The sequence below is a fragment of the Crotalus tigris genome, unplaced genomic scaffold, assembly GCF_016545835.1.
Source record: "Crotalus tigris isolate CLP2741 ecotype Arizona unplaced genomic scaffold, ASM1654583v1 scf7180000018354.2857554, whole genome shotgun sequence".
Classification (NCBI taxonomy): Eukaryota; Metazoa; Chordata; class Lepidosauria; order Squamata; family Viperidae; genus Crotalus; species Crotalus tigris.
Window position 1 is genome coordinate 969,277 of NW_024096961.1, and position 24,911 is coordinate 994,187.

General features: G+C 35.7%; 1 protein-coding gene across 8 annotated transcripts in view; it reads left to right on the plus strand.

Moving 5' to 3' along the window:
* The window catches only part of KCNQ1 (potassium voltage-gated channel subfamily Q member 1), a 390,352-nt gene that overhangs the window by 114,728 nt on the left and 250,713 nt on the right, over positions 1–24,911 (plus strand). For 2 of the 8 annotated variants that reach the window (XM_039350746.1, XM_039350742.1), the window contains exons 7-13: positions 98–208; positions 1,476–1,571; positions 2,085–2,213; positions 5,213–5,357; positions 5,869–5,895; positions 7,695–7,751; positions 9,548–9,668. In XM_039350746.1, coding sequence (XP_039206680.1) covers positions 98–208; positions 1,476–1,571; positions 2,085–2,213; positions 5,213–5,357; positions 5,869–5,895; positions 7,695–7,751; positions 9,548–9,668 — 686 coding nt within the window. Of the gene's footprint in view, positions 1–97; positions 209–1,475; positions 1,572–2,084; positions 2,214–5,212; positions 5,358–5,868; positions 5,896–7,694; positions 7,752–9,547; positions 9,669–21,924; positions 22,309–24,911 lie in introns of those variants that run through there. The other 6 variants (XM_039350750.1, XM_039350743.1, XM_039350744.1 and 3 more) reach the window with 6 other exon arrangements.

Below are 24,911 nucleotides of genomic sequence, written 5' to 3' on the forward strand. Positions count from 1 at the left end.
GCAAATATAGTTTATAATATATATACTTCAGAAATAATTTGAAATATTAACAAAACTAGATGACTGCATTGTAATCCTATTTATTTCTTAATTTCAGGTGACTGTTACAACCATTGGTTATGGAGACAAAGTGCCTCAAACATGGATAGGAAAAACCATTGCATCTTGCTTTTCTGTATTTGCAATATCATTTTTTGCCTTGCCTGCAGTAAGTTGTTTATATTAGTCCAAACTTTTTTTAACTGTACATACATATAATAGGATAGATTTTTATTAGCTCCTGTGTAATATAATTTAACTATACATTAATTTTATGTACTTATTTTACATTGCACTGAATACAGCTTACAAGAGGTAAGAAATTGCTATATTGATTGCCATAAGGGCAAAAGCTAAAATATTAATTGTAAAAACAAAATAATGAAAAATACTGATTTAGATTTAGTTTCTCACCCAACTCCAAAATAACTCTGGACAGCTTACTTGAGTTAAAGAGAGGAAGACACCCCCTCAAAACAGGAAACATATAGAAAATAATAAACATTATATCAGTAAAACATGATGTTACAATTATTACTTCAAAGTTCTCTGAGCATTTGGGAAGATATACTTAGATATGTATTTAAGTATGCTGTGATTGCCCTGCGATCTTGCATTCCATTGCTGTCACATACACATGCATATATACAAACACATACTTAACTGTAATATAGAGTAGAGATAGATAGATTCTGCAATTGTTTTTTCTGTCTTCATTTAATTTGATGGCAACATATGCTTTTGATAATTCTTAAGGAAGAAAAACATTTAATACGTGAGGCTCTTACAAAATTAATCATCAGACATAGGTGAAAAATCCTTGAACTATTCAATATATAGTGATCTACAGTCTCCCCCACTTTATTTAATTCCTGAGGGGAGGGAATTTTGAGTGGATTTTCTGAGTAAAATTTGTTCAAAAAGGGAAGCTCAGGGTAATCAAGAAAATATGTTAGCAGCAGCAGCAGCAACAACAATTGCACTGTTTTGTTGCCATTTTGCAGCAATAACAATTCAAAGCACTGCCAAAACCAATTCAAAAGATCCTGTCATTTATGTGTTCATTTTTCTACCAACCCCAGAATGTCATGGCTTTACTACTTAAATACGTTAATACTCATATATGTAAAATATATTACAAACAACAAGAATAAGACCTACTTTTTATGCTATGAGTTTACCTTATGCAACAGTTGCTCAGTACAATTCTTAAGTGTGCAAATGCTAGAGAGAATAAAATACTACAAATATTCCACCTCAGGTAGAGCTAATTGGATATTTCAGAGATGATGCAGCTGTCAATAAAAGGGCCCAAATTCATTAATATCTTTGCTCCAAATTCCATGGTAGCTGAATTTACCACAAACCTCACATTTGAAATTGTATTTATGTAATTGACTGATTGGTTTATTCTGCTAATTTCCTCTGTTCCTCAGGGAATCCTTGGTTCTGGTTTTGCTCTGAAGGTACAACAGAAACAGAGACAAAAGCATTTCAACCGACAAATTCCAGCAGCTGCTTCTCTTATTCAGGTGCCTTCATGCTTAAATACTAGTTTTCTTACATATATTACAACTGTTAAAAGGGTAGATTTGGTGTTATTTTATCAAAAGTTGTCAGAAAGATTGTTATTATTTTTCCAGTAATGAAACAGGGCTGATGATTTTTCAGTTTTCATCCAGTTTTCATTTGCACCTACTACAGAACGAAGCAATATGAGGCTTTGAGTCATAATTGTATTTTTTTTTTAAAAAAAATGGATCAGTTAAATAACTACAGTAACTGTGAAGGATGCTCAGTAACTTATTTGAACTCTCAACTCATTCTGAATTAGGTTTGATTTGCTTCATAACTGGCATGTATTTTTTTTCCTTTATCCCTCCACCTTTCTGCCCCTGTTTTGAAATTTCTACAATTCCTGACTTAGGGTATACTTTATCAATACAAAAGTATATCCTAGTTTAGATAAATTCATGCAGCCTGAGAGATGCATGTCTGTTTTCTTGATAATTTCATCTTTTGTGTGTTTCTAACAAATATTTTAGACAGCCTGGAGGTGCTATGCATCGGAAAACCCAGATTCTTCCACATGGAAAATATATATTAAAAAACCATCCAGAAGTTATCACTTGTTGTCTCCTAGTCCCAAGCCAAAGAAAATAGGGATGGTGTCGGTAAGGAATACTTTTTTAATTTCATTTGACATTTTTGATTGAATAACTTAACATTTAAAGCTGGTGGAAATGAAGTTCTTTCCCATTAAATAGGTATTCTGGTATGTAGCCTTGATGAATATTTTGACCAGAGTCTTTCGAAAATAAAGCATCCATGCAGAAGATGTTATTTTTCATGTAGGGTTGCAGTCTTGAATTGAGAGGCTGGTCTGCCTACCTGACATGACACTTTTATAAAATTATGGGGAGTTGTGTTGTCTTTTGTGGTCCCCTTCTTTGTTCAGTGCTTCAAAATACATAAAAAGCTCTCTTGTTTCGGTGACCAGCAGAACTGGGGGGGGGCGCATGGGGCGGGGCAATGTTATTCTTCAAAAGATTTTCTTTAGGAGAATCTGCATCAAGCATATGCAGTTAGTGAAACTGGGGGAAATTTAAAAGGGTAACAATGGCAAACTATTATTTTACAATGTTTTGGAATATGGCTTGAATATGGATACAATATTCCTCCTGAAATATTTTACCTTCATGGAAGTGCCCTGAGTCTAGTAAATGTAGGTATAGTCTACATCTGAATACCATCTAAGGACATTTGTATTTCAGCCAGAATCTTGAAGTATATTCAGTAGAATATACATCACAGGAATATAGAAACATATGAGGAAATTTCGCTTCCTTTGGGCTTCTCCTATGGATTGCCTTATATGCAGATTCCCGTTTGAGAGAAACTATCTCATATTATTGAACAGAACAGAATAGAACAACAGAGTGCTTTGGAGAATAGCTTGATTCCCTCTTCTTTGTGTCAACCACTGAGATATTGGAACACTGTTATCATGTTACCACTAGTCCTTCTTTTCAATATATCCAATTCCAGCAACCGTTCTTTATATGTTTTAGCCTACAGTCCCCTGATCATCTTTTCTGTACTCTTTCTAGAGCAGTGGTGGCAAACCTATGGCACGAGTGCCAGAGGCGGCACTCGGAGCCCTCTCTGTGGGCATGCACACACACATGCCATCACCTCAGCCCTGCCTCCCCCCGCAATCCCCTCCTCACCAGCAGCCCCCCCGGAGAAGAGTCACCCCCGGGTGCAGCCCGCACAGAGCAGCACAGCCAAGCACATGGCAGCAGGGCAGCAGATGATACTATGAGGCATGGGCAGAGGGTGTGGCCACCATAGCACTGCAGACCGCCTGGACGATCTGCAGCAGGCTATGGATGGCCCTGAGGGCGGGTGGGGTGAGGGCAGAACATGGTGGAGGTGGGCCGGTGGAGCGGGTGCAAGCTGGGGGGATGGCAGTTTTGGGGCACTCAGTCTCTAAAAGGTTCGCCATCACTGTTCTAGAATCTCAACATCTTTTTTACATTGTGGTGACCAAAACTGGATGCAGTATTTCAAGTGTGGCCTTATCAAGGCATTATAAAATGATATTAACACTTCATGTGATCTTGATTCTATCCCTCCATTAATGCAACCTAGCACTGTGTTGACTTTTTTGTGCAGCTGCAGCACATTGCTGGCTCATATTTAAGTGATTGTCCACTAGGACTCCAAGATCCCAGTAGATTTTCAGTAGAATATTTCTGGCAATGCAAAGGAATGGATCTGGTAACTTTTTAACTATATGCATAGTTACAGTTACAGTTACATAGTTACAACAGACTTAGGAGATCTTTCACATAATTTATGAAGTCTCTTCCACCCCACACTGTGGGCAAGGATAGAGGAAAATAGTTTTTGGGTTTTTTTGTTTTTTAAAAAAGCTTTCTATCTTGGCAAAGAATTCCCCATCTCTTAAGTTGGTAGGGAGGAATTGTGTACAAGGTGAGGTTTTTTCCTTAAAAAACTGTTCAAAAAAGGTGATTCTATTTTCTTTATATGTGTGATTTTAGCTCTACTTTAGTATCAGTATTTCCCATTTAGGATTTTTTAGGGGAAAGAGTCCCTAAATAAATTTGTTATGCTCTTCTTCTTAAAAAATAAAATAAAATTCCCAGAATGAAAACAGGATAGAGGCGTATCTAAATACTCCAAGATGGATTAAAGACAGCACTTCAAAATAAAGTAAAAAGTAACTAGTAGGCACCAAAGAACCAAACTGTAAATCATTATAGGTCTTTGGTAACATTTGTGAAACTGTGTATGTTACCTCCAGACAATCATAGAATTCTAAGGGCTCATCAGGCCCCTGCATGCTGTACTTCACGTGCCTCAATAGGTGATTATGACTTCACAGAATAACTTCTGAAACTCCCATCAGATATCCAAGAGTTCAGTGCCATTCTCAGAAATAATATTGAGCTGGGTAAACAAGTAATTTCTCATTAATTTTGTTATAATAATGGATACATGGACGGATGGATAGATGGATTGATCAAGAATATATTTGTGTGTATGTCTGTGTGCATTCAACATTTATCACATTTAGCATATACATTTTATATAGAGAGATATATACAGAGATATATATAGATATATAGATGTACATGAGATAGAGATAGATATGTACACACAGAGAGAAACGCATGCACATACACACATGCAAAAACTTGCCCACCCTACCTCCAGAAATACAATATGTAACAGAAAGCAATATGCAATATACAGTTTAGCACTGGTATTAGGAATAGTGAGTCAAGTCATCATCTCATTTAGACTTGATTAATGACTATGATTACTTAATGTAAAGAGCTTTTCTGAATAATTGCACAGTGAAGGTCCATGATAATAAATGCCAATTGTAAAGCTGAAACATGTACCTTTTGAATGATAATGATTACAACTATTTAGTCTTTATTTTGTCTATGATGATTGGAATCGTATCACTATATTAAAGAAAATGGAAGTAAATTGTATAATTTTAGCCTACATAGTTATTGTAATTTCTTTAGGTTTTTTTTTCTAATTTGAAATTATCCTATGGTGATGAATTAAAGCTAGATATTAAAGGATTGGAGTTTGCTTTTTAAAATAATATTTAAATACTTGTTTTTGTTAGGTAAAAAAGAAGAAAACCAAAGCAGAAAAGGATAACGGATCACTTTCTCCTGATAAGATTTTACCTGTTCCACAAATCACATTTGACCATGTGTTGGAGGATAGGAAAGCTGATATTTTTCCTATGGATCCCTATGAAAATTCTGGTAAGACTTTCAGTTATTTATTTGTTTACTAGAAGAAGTAAAATGGCCATCAAATTGGAAAGACCCAGATACAATTTGCATGCATTAAAAAAGAAGCTACAATTTAAACCAGGCCAAACAATGTTATTGGCACGTTATTGAGTCTTAAAATGTATATTATAGTTGTAATAACTTCAACTCCACATATCTTAAAGTTTTTAAAAATAGTTTTAAAAATATGGAGCAGAATACAATTATCTATGAAAAATGGCACATTTGAATATGTGTCAGGTTACAAGTTCTCATCTAGTTCTGGATTTCTCAATAGCTTATGCAAGTCAAAAAGTGTTAAAGCTCTCTTTCTATGCACAACTGATACTAACCTTTAATTGGGACTTCTAACATTTACAAGACAAGATGCTGACTCCAGTTTTGGAACAAAAATCTCCTTTCCTCCTGACATCTATTCTTTTTCTCCCCCTCCCCCCTTCTCTCTGTCTTCTGTTCTCTTGAAACTCTTACAAGTATACAGGAGAAACAGGCATGTTAAAATTTCTTGGTAAGTTAAGGAAGCTACCTTTACCTATGGCATGCTGGATTCTGAATTTTAACATTGCTTGCTGTGGTTTCCATACACTCTCGCTACCTCTTAACTTAGCATGAAGTGCAGGAAGCAAAATTGGCAACTCTTGCCATCTTCCTATTATTGTAATTCACCCATTAAAGGAGGAAAACAGCTTTTTTTTTTGAACAAAATTTTATTAAATTTATATAAGTGAGGAAAAATAGGAACAATACAGGTATGGTAAAGGGAGGGGTGGAAGGAAAGGGGGAGGGGAAGGAAATAAGGAATTAGGGTAAAATAAGGATAGGTACAATCACATATTTCAACCAACAAGCAACCGTCCGGATCATAATAATAAGTAAATATCATATTCAACCATTTTTAACAAAGCTTAAACTGTAACATATTAAAAACAATTAGTAAACAAATACGTTGATCTATTAACACTACTAATAAAATCTCAAAAAAATCCTAACAATCAAAAGTAACAAATGAAAATCAGTAAATAAGGAAAAGTAATTGTATCATCAAAATGTTAGTTAGAACTCGATTAAAAATCAGTCAACTATTCTAAAATATTGAATCCTTCAAATTCTAACGTGTCTCTAACCATTGATAAAATTTTTCCCAAGTTCTAAAATAAATTGAGTCATCTTTTTCTTTCATTTCTAATGTTAGTCTATTTATTTCTGCACACTTTAAAATTTTGGTAATAATAATCTGGTCAGATGGTAGATTCTCATTTTTCCAAAATTGGGCAAATACTATCCTTGCAGCAGTTAAAACATGCAATATCAAGTAGTCATTCTCTTTGCCATAATTAGGTCTTAATATTCCTAACAAAAACAATTCTGGTTTAAATTCTATTTGTAGTTTCATCATCTTTTCCAACCATCTATGGATCTTAGACCAATATTTCTTAGCGATAGGGCATGTCCACCAGGCATGGTAATAAGTACCTGGCTGGAAAACAGTTTATTTTTAAGATGACATGATAAGTTCCTTTCTCATTCCTATAATTGTAAGTCAGAGGTAGGTCAGTTCAGTATGTTCATTCAGTGGATAAGGATCCCGTGTTCTTGCACCAAAAATGTTATCCGAGGAAGCAAAAGTCGCATTTTCCCTTTCCAGCTCCTCAATATGTTCCAAAACTCAACAAGGAGACACGAGGGCCTGGATGCAGAGGGAGAATTATCCCCTACGGATTCCATTAATGAAAGAATTTTCTTCAAAAATGAGAAGAACCCTGAATGTTAACATTTGTAGACCAACCCAGTAATTCCTGTTCTGGATGATGTACAAAAAAAAAAAAAACAAAAAAACAACTAAATATATCAGCATGCTACAAACAGTAAAAAAAAAAAAAAACCACCACCTCTCAGTCATCCAAGGTCAAAGGTCTGCTTGAACAGAGCAGTTGTCAAAGCCTTATGAAATGCAAGGAGGGTCAGACATGAAAGCTACTGCAGAGGAATAGGGTTACCTTGGGGAAGGCAGTTCCTGATATATGTTACAATTGTTGTAGCACTGTTTATTAGAGTATGCTGGGCAAGATTATGCATATTTATTTGGCAATAAATCCCACTTGTATAATGCACAAATGACACAGTTGATGCATGTGTCTTGCTAGCATTGTTTTAACTGAAATGATAATTTAAAAAACTTCTTTCTTGTTTTCTTAATTTTTTCTTAATGCTTTCTTTGATACCATCACTGAGGCCCTAGATCACTTTCTCCTTCTCTGTTTCCCTCTTCTGTCCGCTCCCTCTTGTCTTTTTCATCTGTTTATTCAGACCGACAGCATTCCTGGACATCCTTTTCCACAGAGCAACCATCTCCCAGTTCTTCAGGTAAACTCAGCTACTCTTTGCTTTTATTCTCTTAAACTGCTTGATTCAGAACCTGGACGTTGGCATATTTAGTACAGTTTGAGGGGAAATTTGCATTTTCCCCCGGGAATGGAAATCATCTTGCACAGTCAAAATTGCTCTGTGCATTGCATATTTCAACCTATGCGTTCCTGACAGATTACCTCTGAGAAAGTATATCTCTTGATAGAAAAAAAGACTGCTTACCTCTGCTCAGGATCACATTAAAACCCTTATAGGCCCAAAATATTATCACGTTGTGATAATAATCTAGACAGTGGGGGTTATAGCAGTGGGACCTATGATCATCAGCAATTTATTGGGAATCAGTCACAGTAAGTAGTAAAGTTTCAGTAAGTGGTTAAAGCAATGGATTTGGAGTAGGGAACTCTGATTTACGGACAGAAATGAGCTGGCTGATTTTGGACAAATAATTTTTCTCAGCCCTAGGAAATAAGTTGGTGGCAAGCATCTTGTGAAAAGAAATTGCCAAGAAAACTTCAGGGACTCTTCCATGTAGTTTTCAGGAGTTATGACTGACTTAGAGGCAAATTAAAAAGTAAATATTGAATATATCTAATGGTGGAATCTATTATTTTTAACTTTGTTGTTACTTTTAATATTTTCATTGTTTTTAATTTAAAATATTTTTGTAGACCCCCCCCCCCAAAAAAAAAAGTTTTGTAAGCCCTAGACACTATGTTTATTATATGGACATGCCTCAACTTTATAAGATTTTGGAGAAAAAGTGCTATTATTAAGAACATTTGAAAATACATATCTTGCTCTGTTCCTAAAGTATTACAAGTTACTGGGCATATCCAATAATATAATCTATTAGACAACCCCTAGTTTAAGTATAACATTGGAATAATTCTAAGTGTTATGCTTTTATTTTTGTCATAAAATACCACTTGTTAAGCCTGCTAATATCAATAATTGCTGAAGCAAAATACTTTTATACTTTTATATGTCTTTTAAGGTTCATTATATTTCTTTGCTTTTGTTTAATACATGGAGTTCTTATATCTAAAAGCAATATATCTTGCTCTGTATTACAAGTTACTGGACATATCCAATAATATAATCTATTAGACAGCCCCTAGTTCAGTGGTTCTCAACCTTTTTAATGCCGCGACCCCCAACTGGCCGTAAGTCGAGGACTACTCAACCGGTTGTAAGTCGAGGACTACTCAACTGGTGCAGCACCGTTTGCAGAATGGGACTTTTGGCGGGCTCAGCAGGGCAGAGACAGCCTGGACAATTCCTATTGGCTTTTGAAAGCCAATAGAATTAGACTCTATTCAAGAGAGTCTATTCTATTGGCTTTCAAAAGCCAATAGAATAAAAGGGAGTAGCACAGCTAAGGAAAAGGGGGAAAAAATGGCGGACTGCGTTGTTTGGCGACCCCCGTGAAATGGTCGTTTGACCCCAAATGGGGTCCCGACCCACAAGTTGAGAACCACTGCCCTAGTTTAAGTATAATATTGGAATAATTCAAAGTGTTATGTTTTCTATATTATCAAAGAAAAAAAATGGTTTACAAGGACAGACATTTATGCCATAATTCCAGAACCAAAACAATAATTAAAAACTCTCATGTCCTCCTTTTCTTTGTATGCACCTAGTCAGGGATACCATTTTCTTCATATTATAAACTTACCTTTGATTCTGCCTTTTAGTTATTTTCTCTTTATTTCTCAACATTTTACAGCTTTTAAAATGTTTTGTAGCCCTTAGGTATAGATAACCTTTACTTGCCTGTTTCTCTTCCGCAGTTAAAAGGAATTCTCCATTTTTAGAGCCACATGCAGGACCGTTTATTAGAACAAACAGCTTTGCTGATGAACTTGACCTGGAGGGGGAGACGTTGCTGACTCCAATAACTCACATCTCACAGTAAGTCACAGAATTCTGAATATCATTAACCCCCGGTTAGAGTGCAAGCTAGAAGAAGATAAACTGTAATTGTAGAGCAAGCTTGTATAGAATTTCCCAGGTGGGACTATGGAACCAGCTTGATTTTATCCTTGCATCCTTGCATATCCAACAACTTGTGCAAAATATCTTTAGGATATTGTTTTTATGTGAAACTAATGTTTTGATTAGGCAAAGCAAAAACAAACTGTGTTGCTTTCTGATGAAGAACATGTAATTAATATTGAACATGCATTGCTGCTATCTCACTAGGACAAACTAGTTAAATGGAACAGTCTGAAATTATGCCTGTCCTGACATATTACATCAGTTTTGTAATATGCTGTATTCAAAATCCTTTGGCCAAGGTTTTTGTCCTTTGTTGAACACAGTTTTATACAGATGTCTTTAATCTGTTGGGAGATATAAAAAATGGTATTGATTACAGATCACAATGATGAGAAGAGTAAGGGGGAAACAGAAACTTGCCTTGGATGTGATCATTGAATATTCTGCTCAACTTTAATGAAAGTCTCTAGGCTGCATTCGACTAAACTGCCCTCTCTTACACTTTCAGATTGACCTTATTAACATCATAAATATATTCTTAGACACTGAAAATGTTGCAATGAATTACCTGTCTATCTGTATACAAATATAAAAGTGCAGACCTTGCATAGATTACACATTTGCAACATAATAAACACAGAAGTGATTACTGATCACAAAATTCTACATGATGAAAGTTTTTCAAGTATCATGAGTAGCAATAATACAGTAGCACGGTTCTAAAGAACTTGATAAAGAAAGCTTTTTTATGGTCTGATCTGAATATTCTTTCATTCAATTCTCATTCATGTCCTGCTAAACTTCTGAAAACCAGCATTTCAAACTTAACAAGTTGCTTTCTTATAGAACATTCTATGGACGTATTCTAAAGTGTCTCCTGGTATATACCCCAAAGATCAGCTCAACCTGTATAAACCAGTTCACATGTCAAAGTCAGATCAAATGCAGCTTTGTACAGCTTGATCCATGCTGTATAAAAGGTGCTTCACCATGAATAATATTTTATAGGCCAGCTGCATACCATTGTAAACTATTGGTAGAAAATGAAGGGCTTTGCAGCTGGTAAGAATAATGTGCTGTTCAGTTTTGGACTGCAGCACTGCATATAAATTAATATGCCCCATGGACCTTGGAAATGAGCATGTATGAAAGAAACTGATGCCATAACCACAAAAGGTGTGTATAAGAGCTGCTATGTGGATTGGAGGCATGTGCTTGGTCAAGAGTTTCTGCAAACAGGTTTCACCTGAAAGCATAAAATTACTTCTCCTTGACAGGCAATATAAATCAACTGGCAACAATATTGATTATCTACTGTACCATTAGGAAACTTGCCTGGTATGAGTCAGATTAAGGAATGTGTTTAAAATATCTGTTTCCACTTAGTTTCAAAAGATTGATAAACTTGTGCAGTTCAAACTTGACAGTGACACTGTAAGTACATTGGGTATCTGAGAAAATAAGGAACAGTAAACTGGCAGCAGCCTTGTGAAAAATGTCATGATTTAAAAAGTCTCCAGAGTCCCTCTGCTTCAGACTTGGGTGTGTTTATTAAGCATATGGGCTGCATATTTGGAAAGGTGAAACCAGAAGAATATATGGCATGATCCAATATAAGACTACTAGTGCAAATGTGCAACAGAAGTTTCCCTGATTTTGGAATGTGGTATCGGGGAGAGTTTTTTGTTTATACTAATAGGTCTGCATATCGTTTCTGTCCTCAGCTAATTGCAACAATTGTTACCCAGATCTATGAAATTCACTTGACAAAATTATGTTATTATATTTTGCCCCAAAATATTTTCCCAGTTCACTTGGTTGCGTTATAGAGTGCAGGGATCTTCATTTTGTTGTACTGATTCATCATCAACTAAAAATACTTCTTGTGATAATAAATTTATCTCATGGAAATTTCATAACTTCATACAAGCTCCACATAAATTTTATTAATACGTAAAATAAATATTCATATGCTTCTATCCCAACATTCCTGTGTATGAGAGTCATCGGGGTTGCCTACCCCTGAGCTAGGTGGTGTTGCCTCTTCTCTTCTTCTCTGGAGGTGAAAAGAAATGATACCCATGACAGATAGTTAGCCCGGGCTGGGTTGTCTCAGAGCAGCTCAGTGACTAAGGTGTTTCCAGTAATGTCGTGCTCAAATCTGCCTGGCAGTTTTTTTACAAGTTTACTTTTCCTACAAAAGAAACATTTCTTTTTCTCCACTCTTTTCAGATGCTTGAAAATTTCTTTTAAGTGTGGAGTTTTTGAGCTTCGTTACTTGGTGGAAATGAGAGAGACAGCTACTGCTAGTACTGTGGTTTTCTATTTAGCTTTCAAAACACACTTTTCAATCTGAGAAAATTCTTCCTCCCTCTCCCCCTCTCTTTTATAACCCTGCCCATCTCACCTAAAACTTTATGGGAGGTGCTCCTTATAAGGTTTCTCCTTGGAGCTTAACCAAAGCACGGGAACCGGGAAAGATGCAAGCTGCTAGAAAAATTATTGTAGAGAAAGATCGCTCGTATACACATGTTTGCTGCTCTGTAAGTAAACTGAAGGAGCAATGTGATTTTCCCCCTTAAAAGCAAATTCTGTTTCAGCAAAATATATGAGAAATAATTGGGGGGAAATTGCACTGCTTGAATGCTCTTATCTGCTGTATGGTTCCTCTCCCATAGAGCAAAAGGATCTTTTCTTAACACTTCCCCCATGTAGGAAAATCAGAGGAAGCAAAAGGAGATCCAATATTCGGTGCCTCTGTGTCACATAATCCCCCAGAATATTGTTCATTTCCAGTGCAGCTAGAGCCTCCAGCATGGCAAACAAGCAATGTAAATAGGAATTAAAAGTTATTATTTCTCCTTGAAAATATTCCTCTCAAAATTCCTAAGAAGGAAAATTGTTCTTCAGGTATACAAATATGTATGAATTTATTTAAATAGGAAAGAAGCACAAGTAATTTTTCCCTATAATCCCCAAATGCCCAAAGCCTAGTAGCGTATGTGAGTACTAGAGCTTCAGGAAACACATTTTTTGCATTTTTCCCGGCCTAGGATCTCCTGCGGTCTTGCTTTGTTGAGTGGAAGTGAAAACGTGGACATCTGCCAGGAAATAACAGATAAAATGTGCACAATGTCATGATATAAAGGCTGCAATTTATGTACTTTCATCTGGTATTGCAACATAAGTATGTAATGGTGGCATGTAGTCATTTTGGGTTCTTGTGGATTATTGCAGTATGACTGAGTGGAATGTGCCATGCTATATTGCAAGTAGGGAATCATATTTTAATGCTTCCACAAAATTAATTAATAAATAATTATGACAGGCAGGTAAAGGATGATTTAGAGTACCTCTTCAGTCATGCTAGATTTTAGTCTGTGATTAGAGTGGTATAATTTGCTTTATTTACAGGAGAATTCTTCAAAGGCTCTATTCTCATAATTCAGACTCATAATTCAGAAAACAGATATTTCTTTTTGAAAACAAAATATGTGAGCTAAATGCCCTTGCTAAAATAATGTTCTTTGTATTTTTTCACAAATGTTTTTTTGTGTTTTTCATAGCCCACTCTCATTAGTTATAGAAACGATACATCTTCATCTAATGGGGCATATGTATTATTTCATGCACATCTACTGACCATTTCTATGTTCAGAAGCTGAGTATTATCACTAATCAGAGAAACCTAGGGCTGTAGTCTAGAACGAGAAGTTTAAAAACATCAGAAAATTCATCATTGGCAACCCATTTCTGCCATGTTGCCTCTCCAAAATATGGTTGGGTCCATGACAATGCCAGGATTTTTTTTTAAATTAATTTATTTATTTATATTTCATATTTCTAAACTGCCCATCTCCCTCAAAGAGGGGCTCTCTTTTTACCTTTTAAACTTTCTTTTTACATTTTGTTATTTTTAAATTTTCAAATGAAGTAAATTTAGGGAATAGATTGATCCCCTAAATGGCTTGGGAACTGATTATGTATGGGACTGCCTCCTCCAAATGGAATATTTTGTCCAAGATTTGTGTATAGAGGTTGTATTATATCCTAAAAGTCTCTAACCCTCATGAGATGTTGTGGTGCTCCAAAGTGAGAATTTCCTGTTAGGTTCTTCTGTTGGCATCACGTATCCCCAAGATGAAAGCAGTTCTCTTCCTCTTGATGGGGGGGAGGAGGGGAAATGAATTACAGGCATTGTGTAGTAAAGATTTTATTGTGGGTCTTTACATTTTCAGCTTGGGTGTGTGCTTTTATTAGTCTTATTCAATATGATGATGAGGATCCAATATAGGACTTGTAAGTTGCTTAGATTTATTTGGAAGGAGTGACATAGAATGCATTCTTGTTGCACTATTCCACATTTATTGCTATTTAAGAATCAGCAGGCTGCCTGCCACTTCTGTTATTTTGAGACAGTGCCTGAATTTAAAAGTACATGGTGCTCAGAACAAACATTTGTACTTATCTGCGTACTGGGATCCTTGTTTGCACTGACTTGATAGCTTATATTGTAAATGATTCTTGCTTTTATCTTCCTCTCTTATTTCTAAAGGTCTTGTAAAGTCTTAGCAAATACGGCTTATTCACTTTCAAGTGGTCAGATATAATGACTGACCTGCTGTCACCAGCTCTCTGTGTACATTGCAACTAACAACATTTAAATTGTGGTTGGAACACAGACAACTTTATCATTCATTGGCTATAAGGATTTGCAAGTATGAAGCAGGCAGGCAACCAGCCAAAGATCACACAGGAGGAAGTGACATACTCTCCCATCATATGTTCAAATTTTTTAAGCACATGTTTAATTTTATCCTCTTTTTTGTTTAGCTGGATTTTGGCCCCATGATGATATTCCATCCATCATTTTAGACATAGGGAAAATATGAAACAATGCTCTTTCAAGGCTAATCTCATACTGTACATTAGTTTGATAAAGTCACTGCTGTGCCTTTATGTGTCCTTTTTAAATCTATGTTGCAGTTAATATGAGTAAAATTACTTCATTTATAGAAAAGGAAGAAAGGCAGGAGGCTATAGAAACATATACATAAATATAAAGGTGGGGAAAGTGTACCCAAAATTGAACAGAGTAAAAAAGATTTTTAAAAGAGTATCTGCTGAAATGTGAATGAGGACATCCTCATAAGTAGAAACCCCAAATGTGATTCATATTAGGAACTATAGTTGAAACTTTACCGTACAATTATTGTTGTTTTAACCATTTAGTGGTGTCCGACTCTTGGCAACTTTAAAGGCAAGGGCTATCCTTGCTACCCTGTCATTAAGTTCAGCTTATTAATTATTCTAGAATCAATACTGAAACTGATGTTGTATCAGTGCCCCAAATATCAAATTTTTATAAATGCCATTTTCTGAATTCATAAAGCACCTTTAAAAGGTAACTGGATTATGTTTCCTTGTTATATATGTGATGCACTCATCACATATATAACAAGGAAACAATTCAGTTTTGGCCTTTGCAGTAACATCTAAATGCAGATGTTCCACTTCCTTTAAGTAGTAACCACACTGCTCCTTTCCCAGTGTAAATTAATACTATGCTTTATGCTTTCTAAATAGCAGTATGTTTTTTTATTGGTGTCAATTAAAGTACTATCCAGGTGTTCTCTTATTCAGAAGTGCTGGGCTCATCTAATCAAAATGTAAGATGTTCTTTGTTCTGAAATATTAGCTTATTTTGGACATCACAAAAAGTTTTGGAGGAGAGATAAGAAAAGGCCCAACATTTTGTATTTATTTATTTGAGTTATATTGCTGTAGTCAGTGGATTTGGCTTTTCTGTTGTGAGGGAAATGGCTTTTTGGCTGTGATGTAAATAGCATTTGGCTTAGAGTACTACATTTATTATGTTAGCAAGTAAGAAGTACATGCAGTTTTATGCAACTTGACTTTTGCTAGCTCAACAGGATTTTGCTTGCTGCCCTATTCCTTTTTCACCCCTCACCCTGTGAATATTCTCCAAAACACATGGAACATATTTGGGCTATGGATTTTGTTACTCTGACAGATGATCAGCACTAGTAACCAACTGGTAATTTGCTCCATAATCTCATTTTGTTTAAATGTAAATTCAGATTTAAAATTAGAATTCAAAAGAAAATTTAAGATATTTTGGCCGTGTTTCTCCAGGGGTGTTTTTCAAAAGTGCATCCATACAGAGTGAGACAAGGAGTGGGGGAACTGGATTCAGACATTGTCACAATTTTAACCAAAGCTTGTTGAATAAACCAGGATAGACTGTGTTCACACATCAGACTAAATCCAAGCAAAACAAGCCATGTTGTGTCTTAGCAATGGAGTGTATGCAATGTCTGTCAGTTTAACAGGTGTACTAGCCTAGGCACAACCTTTTGAGAACCATGTTCCCAGGCAGACCAAACAATGACTTAAATTCTAGTTCAGGGGTTCTCAACCTTGGCAACTTTAAGACTTGTGGACTTCAATTCCCAGAATTCCTCAGCCAGCTAGCAATTCTGGGAGTTGGTCCACAAGTCTTAAAGTTGTGGACTTCAACTCCCAGAAAGTTGAAGTCCACAACTTAAAGTTGCCAAGGTTGAGAACCCCTGTTCTAGTTAGTGTTCCATGATTTATGAAACCAAATGCATATAATGAAGGGCTAACCTTTTTGGCCACTTACATTGTAGGGAACTAGTAGGCCTCTTTGGTTCAATCTTAGCATGCTATAAAAATCTAGACTAAGAAAGCAATTTCAGTTGTCTACTGATTTGCCCATATTCCAAAGTTAGAGAGTCATACTTGTTCACTTAAACTGCACATGATCTAACTGGTTTTAAAGGTGTTCATTGTAATTTTTATAAATAGTATAAAATTAAAAGGTTAGAGGAGACTTCAGATGTACAGGTTTATTAAGGTCGGATTGCTATAATTCATGAATATTTTATGGAGTTGAGCTTGCATATCCAGGTCAGGCATTCTGTTTCTCAGAATGACTTTTTCATTTGGAATTCCTTCCCTGAACTGACAAGAGTGAGACAATCATTACAAAGAGCTGTTGCTCCCTTGCCCATAAGTAGCCAGGCAGGCCTTAATTGCAGTGCAAGAAGAAGAGTCGGTGAAGGGTAGTAAACCTTTGGTGATTTAGCCATTATTTGGAAACCATCTGTTTTTCATTTTAGAAATCACAACCACTTTTTCCCCCATGTCAAAATTAAGCAACTGCTTATTGACAAGCAGTTTATCCACAACATCTGCTGCAATGGAGGTAGCTCTTTATTAAAATAATTATTGTTCTGGCCACAATTGCTTGGTGGATTGAAGGCCTGATGTTATTTTTGATATAGGTTGTGTGTGGACATTTAGAATGAAATACTTGTTTTCCTTTATTGAAACTGTTGTATGAAAACTGTATACATATTTATATATACATAGTAGAAGTGTGTGTGTATATATGTATGTGTGTGTGTGTGTGTGTGTGTGTGTGTGTGTGTGTTGTAGTTAAGGTATCAGGCTAAAACCTGGGAGGCTGAGTTCTAGTGCTGCTATGGGAATGAAGCCAGCTGGGTGACTTTTGGCTAGTTACTCTCAGCCCTGAAAAGCAGGCAATGGCGAACCACTTTTGAAAAACCTTGCCAAGAAAACTGAGGGACCTGTCCAGGCAGTCTCCAAGAAATGGACACAGTTGAATGGAAGAATACATATAATAAATAGATTTTGCTTTTAGGATCAACTATAAATAGTAAAGGAACCAGAGCCGAGGTGGCGCAGCAGTTAGAGTGCAGTACTGCAGGCCACTTTAGCTGACTGTGTTCAGCAGGTCAGCGGTTCAAATCTCACCGGTTGAAGGTTGACTCAGCCTTCCATCCTTCCGGGGTAGGTCAAATGAGGACCCAGATTGTTGAGGGCAATGTAAATATATATATATACATTGCTTACTGGTGTACACCGCTTAGAGAGTGCTTGCACTTAAAGCGGTATATAAGTCTCATAAATAAATAAATAAATCCAGAAAATTACTACAGATTAGCATTTGGTAGGCTATCAATAAAGTCATTAGAAAAGATACTCATATGTCATGCTGTGTCTGTACCTACTTAGATCAGAATCATGCTGGCAATGGTTTTGTGCATGTGTGTGTGAGAGAGACTATATATGTGGAAGTTGGAGTGTAAAGAGCAAGATAGAAGATGTATTTAATGTTTTTGTAATGGAGAACATTCCTGAGAACACCATGATAGCCAAAAAAGGGGGGCAAGGGGGACGTGGAGGAAGAAATGGATCATTAAAAAAAGCAATCCAAAATTTGCAAAAGGCTGAAATTATGACCAGTTCTAATGTTGAGAAAAAGAGAAGAAAAGAAAAGAAATGGATGAACTCAATTACAGTGGCAAGGCAATTGAGAGATCTAAAGGACCAGCTCAAACCAACCATGATTTTTCTGTTCTGTCAAAGTAAATTTTCCTGTTTAAAATCAAAGTACATTAAGAGAATAGAGATGTCTTTGGTTCACCTGATATTTAATTTTTTTCTTTTTTCAGTTTTTTTTCTTTAAAAATTTAAAACTTCTTTAAAAATAGTACCTACTTGGGGTTTTTTTCCTATTTAAGAATATTTTTAGACATTGTACATTATAAAAGGAGTTAATTGCTTAATAGAGGATCTTTTAAAATCATTTTAAATAGTTAATAATAATAAAAAAACCTTGGTTGTGAAGCATGTTTTTAAATTCCAGCTAGAACAAAAATGTATTTATTTCAACACAAGGGGGCAGTGATGCCATATAAGAATATTGACTAGCATTTAATTAAGTAGTCCACATCAGATAGGTAAAATGAGTAGAAGAGTGAGATAATAATTTGACTTATTCATAAACCTGTATACAAAAGATTCAGGTTCAGCTTAAAAGTCAAAATTGAGTTTGGCTGCTGATAAAGTCGATTTGTTTGCTTTGAATTAGATACACAGTTACACAAAGAAATGATCACTAATCCATTTGTGTTCAACAGGATTGTACATTTTATTGCTCATAAAATATTTATCCCATAGATTATAAGGAATAAGGCAATTCTGTAACTGTTGTATAAGCCACAAGTGTGATATTGATGAAGATACAATAGTATTCCAGTTTTAAAAGGATTTGGTAAATTTCCCTGAAGTTCTGTCAGCAACTATTACAGCTTTAATTTACATTTTTATACCCATGATCAAATATTTCACTGCACGTATTTGCATTTTATTTTAATTAAGCTTATTTTTTTATTGTTTACTTGACGGTGATTTAATATTGTATTAACTGATCTTTTTCATGTGTGCTCCCTAAGTATGGATGATGATGAAGTTTATATATTTTGAAACAGGATAGTGTACAGATAAGTGTGTGTGTTTCTATATAGAGGTTTGACTGTTAGAGGAACGTAAGTTAAATTATATGCCCTAAAGCTGAATTTTAACTGGCATTTAATTTAGGAATATATCAATGTGTAGAAACACTGCCTTGCCAAATATTTAATACATATTATTTGGATAGACTTGCCTCCTATGTTCTCCTTTAGTATTTCAGATTAGATAGGATTACACCTCAGGGGCATCTGTATTTCTGGGCAATTTATTGGTTTACTGGATATTGTTTATGCACACTTGCTATTCTAGTTGATTACAGAACTCAAATGATTGAGATGGGTTTATACATGTATGTTGTTTAGAGCATATTTCACATGATGAAAACACACTCCTGATCTCTTTTTGGGCCCAACTGAAAGGAATGGTTCTAAGTTTTAAAGTAGTCTTCTCCAAATTGGGGTCCTTTGCATGTAAGAATTTTAATTTCCAGAATTCTCAGTCATGCATATAGTGGCTGGTACTCTGAGACTGCCTTATAGCAATAACAATAGACTTAAATAACGCTTCATAGTGCTTTGCAACCCTCTCTAAGCAGTTTACAGAGTCAGCCTATTGCCCCCAACAATCTGGGTCCTCGTTTTACTGACCTCGGAAGGATGGAAGACTGAATTAACCATGAGCTGGCTCTTATCCTCTAAGAATTTCTCAGGAGGATTTTCATTAAGTGTTCCCAATGAATTTTGGCTATTGAGGAAAGGGATACCTCACTTTTGAAAAACAGGCAGAGGGAAATCTTTTACTCTTCTGGCTTAAGCTTGATTTAAACTGGTCCACAAGTATGCACAGACATCAGTGCATACCTGCAGTGCAAAGGGGTGATGGGTAAGTGTAGATTGCAGATGGTTACAGACAGGCCGATATGCACACCTCCCAAATCTCTTATGGCGTGTCTTCTTGCATGCTGATAGGTTGATCTGACTTCTTGTTGGGAGGCGGGTGGAAAGCAAGGCATGTTCAAATGACAAAATGGAGCAGCTAGAAGAGAGACTTGCTGACAAAGTGAGTAGACATAAACATTTGTATGATGCAATAGATAAATATTACAAATACTAAGAGATAACAGCCAATTCATGGAGGGAAATTGGAAAGACTTTGGAGGAAGACCCAGACAGATGCAAAGAAAAGTGGAAGCAACTGCAAGACAAGTTCGTCAGGCTAAAAAATAAAATGAAAACAAAGAGCAGAGACCCTGGGCCCAGAGGACAGATAATTCTAGTTTGTTTTGCCACTTGTTTTCACAAAGAAGTTGTCTTCCTCACTGATTTCCATTTCCTGCAATCTTTTATATTTCTGTGCTTTGTTGTTTTAATGCTCCCTAGCCAGAATGTTAACATTCACAGAAGCATAAATGCAACAGCTATGCAACTGTCTCTAAATGACAGATATATATACACGTTCTCTGACATGCAGTGATGCCAATTGTTTCCTGCTTAGATCTTCCTATTTGCATTGTAAATTTCCTATGTGAATCTAAGAGGTATCTTCACTATTTTATTAAAAAATCTGATTAAAACATCTTTGCTGTTTTAAGCAAACCTTTTGAATGATAATAGCTTGGTTTGTTTTATTGCTTTAACAATGTTTAGATTTTACTTGATGCACCAAGGGTGGCTTTGATGACATCTAGACAATGTGATCACTCAGTTGATATGTGAGGGAACTAGAAAAAGATGGCAACAACAGTAATAGCAGCACCAGGAGCCAAAATCTCTTTTCTCAAGTTCTGTGTTCCCCACATTATGTACTATTTTCCACTTTTATTTTGTGCAGTTAACAGCAAACATATCTTGGCATTGTTGACCATTGTTGACCGTATCTTGGCATTGTTGACCATATTCTCCCTCTTGTTCTCTATTGTGTTCTTACCCTTGTTGGGTCTGGTTTTGTTTTGGATTTTATTGTGCTTTATTCTTTTTGTCATATTATGAGCCACTGGAGCTGGGTGGTGCTTAAGTTGAATGAATTAAACCTTAGAAAGCCTTTTCTAGTTCAGATAGTTCTCTCTGCATAGAGAGGAGGAAAAGGAGAAGGTTGTTTATAAAGATCTGTAACGCAGCCTTTTCTGGGCAAAGCTTCATTTTTCCCTTGGGTGAAAAAAATGGAGTGGAGAATGTTACCTCGTGGATCTGAGCAGATTGAAAAACTACTGCCATTTAACAAAAACAGGTCATCTTTTTATGATAGCAGCAAAGAATAAAGGAACATATGCAAAGAAAGGCCAAGATTTTGGACTCATGTTTTCCTTATGTTACTTTCTCAGGATAATTAATACAGCTTTAGTAATAATAATTTATTAAATGTGTATGTTGCCAACTCTGAGTGATTCTGGGCCATCTCAGTTTTATGTGCAACTGAGAATAAAATAGCTTCATTTTTTAAAATAATCTGCTAACAATATTGGATTTTGCAAAGAAAAGACTGGGCTCTAGAATAACATTTTATCCTCTTTTTGCAAATTCTGCTTAGATATTTTCAGCTGCATTTGCTTTTATTTACAGTTGTACCATTCTTAAAGTTTTATGATTCCAGCTCAGTCAGTAACAATCAGTAGGAAAAGTTCCTGTATGTTTAAGAAATTAAAACTTAGCATGCCATATTCCTAAATGAGCAAAATCACCTGAAGGTTTTCCTGCTTTGGGGAAGTGTCACATATGAAGATGTATCATTTAGTTGCTTCTAAATTTACAAATGGGAAAAAATGCTGGTTATGCTGAATTAGCGATTTTGGCTAAGGTATAACCAATATACTATATGGATACAATCATTTCTTATTTGTGTCTTCTAGTGCTATGGAAACATTTAGCATTCAAAACCAATGCTGGGTGAAGTAACTGAAGCTCCATTCAAGGTGGAAGGCCTGTTGATCAACTTTACTAATAATCTAGAGCAGATTAACAGCAAACATAACCCCATAAATAGCTGGCTCGTAACCTGGGGATACATTTGGATCTGATTTTCCACTAAATGCCCATGTTGTGCTATTTCTGTGGAACATCATCTCCCTGCAGTTCAGATTGGCTCCATCTTGTTTTGCAAGGACATGAAGACATGGCTTTTCTCTGTGTTTGTGGGTCAGAGCCAATGAGGAAGTTATGATGATTGTGATTCAACTGCTTTTTAAAACTTTGTTGTGGTTATGTATTTTATTTTCATTGCTGTTTGGTAAAATGGACAGCCATATAAATTGAATAAAATTGAATAAATAAAATAATGTACTGATGGTGATTTGGAATATATTTCACCAGTTTCCATTTGTGTGCTAACTGTGCCCTTTACAGAGAGCCAGTTTTAGCTTCTATCAATCATGCCATAATAAGCTTTTGGCTGCTCACCTTGCCTTTGAACATAATTCCAGAACTTAAATTTGGTTCAAAATGCAAAGCTCTTACTAGGCCACAACCTGTTAACTCAACTTTTTTTTGCCATCTGTACGAGCAAGGCTTAATTCAAGGCCATTGTTGCAACTTTTAAAACTCTAAATCAGCACTGCTGGCTGGAGAATTCTGAGAGTTCACAGTTCACAAGTATTAGAGTTGGCACCCTTGCTCTAAATATTGAATGGTTGCTGTATTTCAAAGTTTTGCCTTCTTTGTGAGAGTGTCCGTATACTATGTTTTATTTTAGGGAATTTTCTTTTGTAGTTATATTAACTAAAGATTGTCGAACAAGTACAGTAACTGTTTCTTCAGTTCCTGAAGACAACACATTCATTTCCTGCTAAATATTATACCATATTCGTATTCAAGATCTTTCTACTATTATTCCCATGTTCTAATTATTTATAAATAATAATATCAGTTTTATTAAGATAATTACTTCTAAGCATTAGGACATTTTTTTCCAGAATCCAGAATGTTCCATGTCTATGTCTGCATGTACACACACACATACACACACATATGCAAATGCTGGACACATGCTCATTTATAATCTTCATTGGACAATGCGTTTGTTCTCCTTGACAGTTGAATAAGAAGAGAAAAGACATTTTGAAAAATGTGTTCCTGTCAACTTGATCATTGCGCCTTCCTCTGCATCTGTATTGAACAGTATCCCTCCTAAACTATAGTTTCTAGGAAGGAGATGGATAACTGATTAGATCCACATTTGAAGCATTATCTCACATTTCAAGCATTGTTGTCTAATAAGATAACATTTGTTTCAAAGACTACTAGGAAGTGAAATTCAGGAACAAAGGGCATTAATGTTTTTATTTTTATGCTATAAAAAGTAACTTCCCTTTTTAGTGTGAGAATGTATAATGCTTTAAGAAGAGTGCTTGGAGAATGCCCATTCATCATATGACAGATATTACATTTACACCATAGCAAGCAGGTGTAATGCATTAATATGAAATACAGCATAACTGACGCAATTATAAACTGCTGCAAATCAGAATACATGCTGTAGCTGATAAAATATTGGCTGTTGATGGTATGAACTGTGTTACTGCAGAAATGTATCAAATGTCTCATAAAGTATAAGGTTTATTTAAAAAAAAAAGACCTCTAGAAAAAGTGCCCATAACTTGAGTTCAGTTCCTGGTGATGACATGGACAGTCATCTTGGTTTTCTTGGTAGCAAATGCAGACTTGGTATATCTGATTACTTTCTTCTGGGATATTTTTTTTTTACTTTTCAGACTATAGCCCTGAGAGTCTCCCATGCAAATATGAGCCTGATTTGACTCTGATTAGCTGTTGAGTCCAGACAAGGTCAGCCGGCTGCTGCCAGCTGCTCAGATAGTGTAAATTATCTCTGGCCTTTGGACGATTATGGTGTAAGTGCACCTGCAGGTTACTTTCTTCTTTTTAATTTATAAAATAGATGTTAATTATAGAGATGATGTCAACTAGCGTTCATATTTATATATTGCTATATATTGCTATATACCATGAAATAATGTAGTATTTTATACACATTAAACTTTAGATTCGAAAGGAGAGCTTAAGAAGGAAAACTGCTATGCATGTAACTTGGCTTAGCGTGCAGCTGGTTTCTCTGGCAGAGCTTTCAGTTTTTATGTGAAGGTTGAAGGGACCATGTTTATATGCAACTTGATAATTAATTGTGCCACCATACTTTTTTAAATAAACTTGGCAAATATCAGGTTTATTTGAGTGGCTGATACTGAGTGAACAATATGAAAGCAACATTTTTTAAATACACTGGAAGTTTTTAAGAAGAAACTGGACAACCATTTGTCCAAAATGGTATAGGGTTTCCTGCCTGAGCAGGGGGTTGGACTAGATGACCTTCAAGGTCCCTTCCAACATTATTATTATTATTATTATTATTATTATTATTATTATTATTATTATTATTATTACTATTACATAGAATGCCATCTGTCATATACAGGTAGTCCTTGACTTACAACTGATCATTTAGTGGCTGTTTGAAGTTAGGACAGAACCCTCCAAAAGCTATTTCCCATCCAGATTTGAAGTTCCGATGCCAGGCCCCTTCCATGGTCCTATGATCACATTTTGACAGCTCAGCAACTGGCCTCCCTTTATGATTGTTGGTAGTGCCCACAGTCACATGACCTTGCTTTATGACATATTTGCCAGAAATTGGTCTTTCCTTCCGATTTCCAGCAAAAACACCCCAAAGCAAACAATGGGTTTGCTTAACAACCACGGGGTTTGCTTAACAAATGTTGCAAAAAAGATCATAAAATTAGGTCTGGTCATATAGTGACTCGTTTTATGACTGTCGCACCTTACAATCAAAATTGTGGGCTCAGTTATGGTTATAAGTTGAGCACTA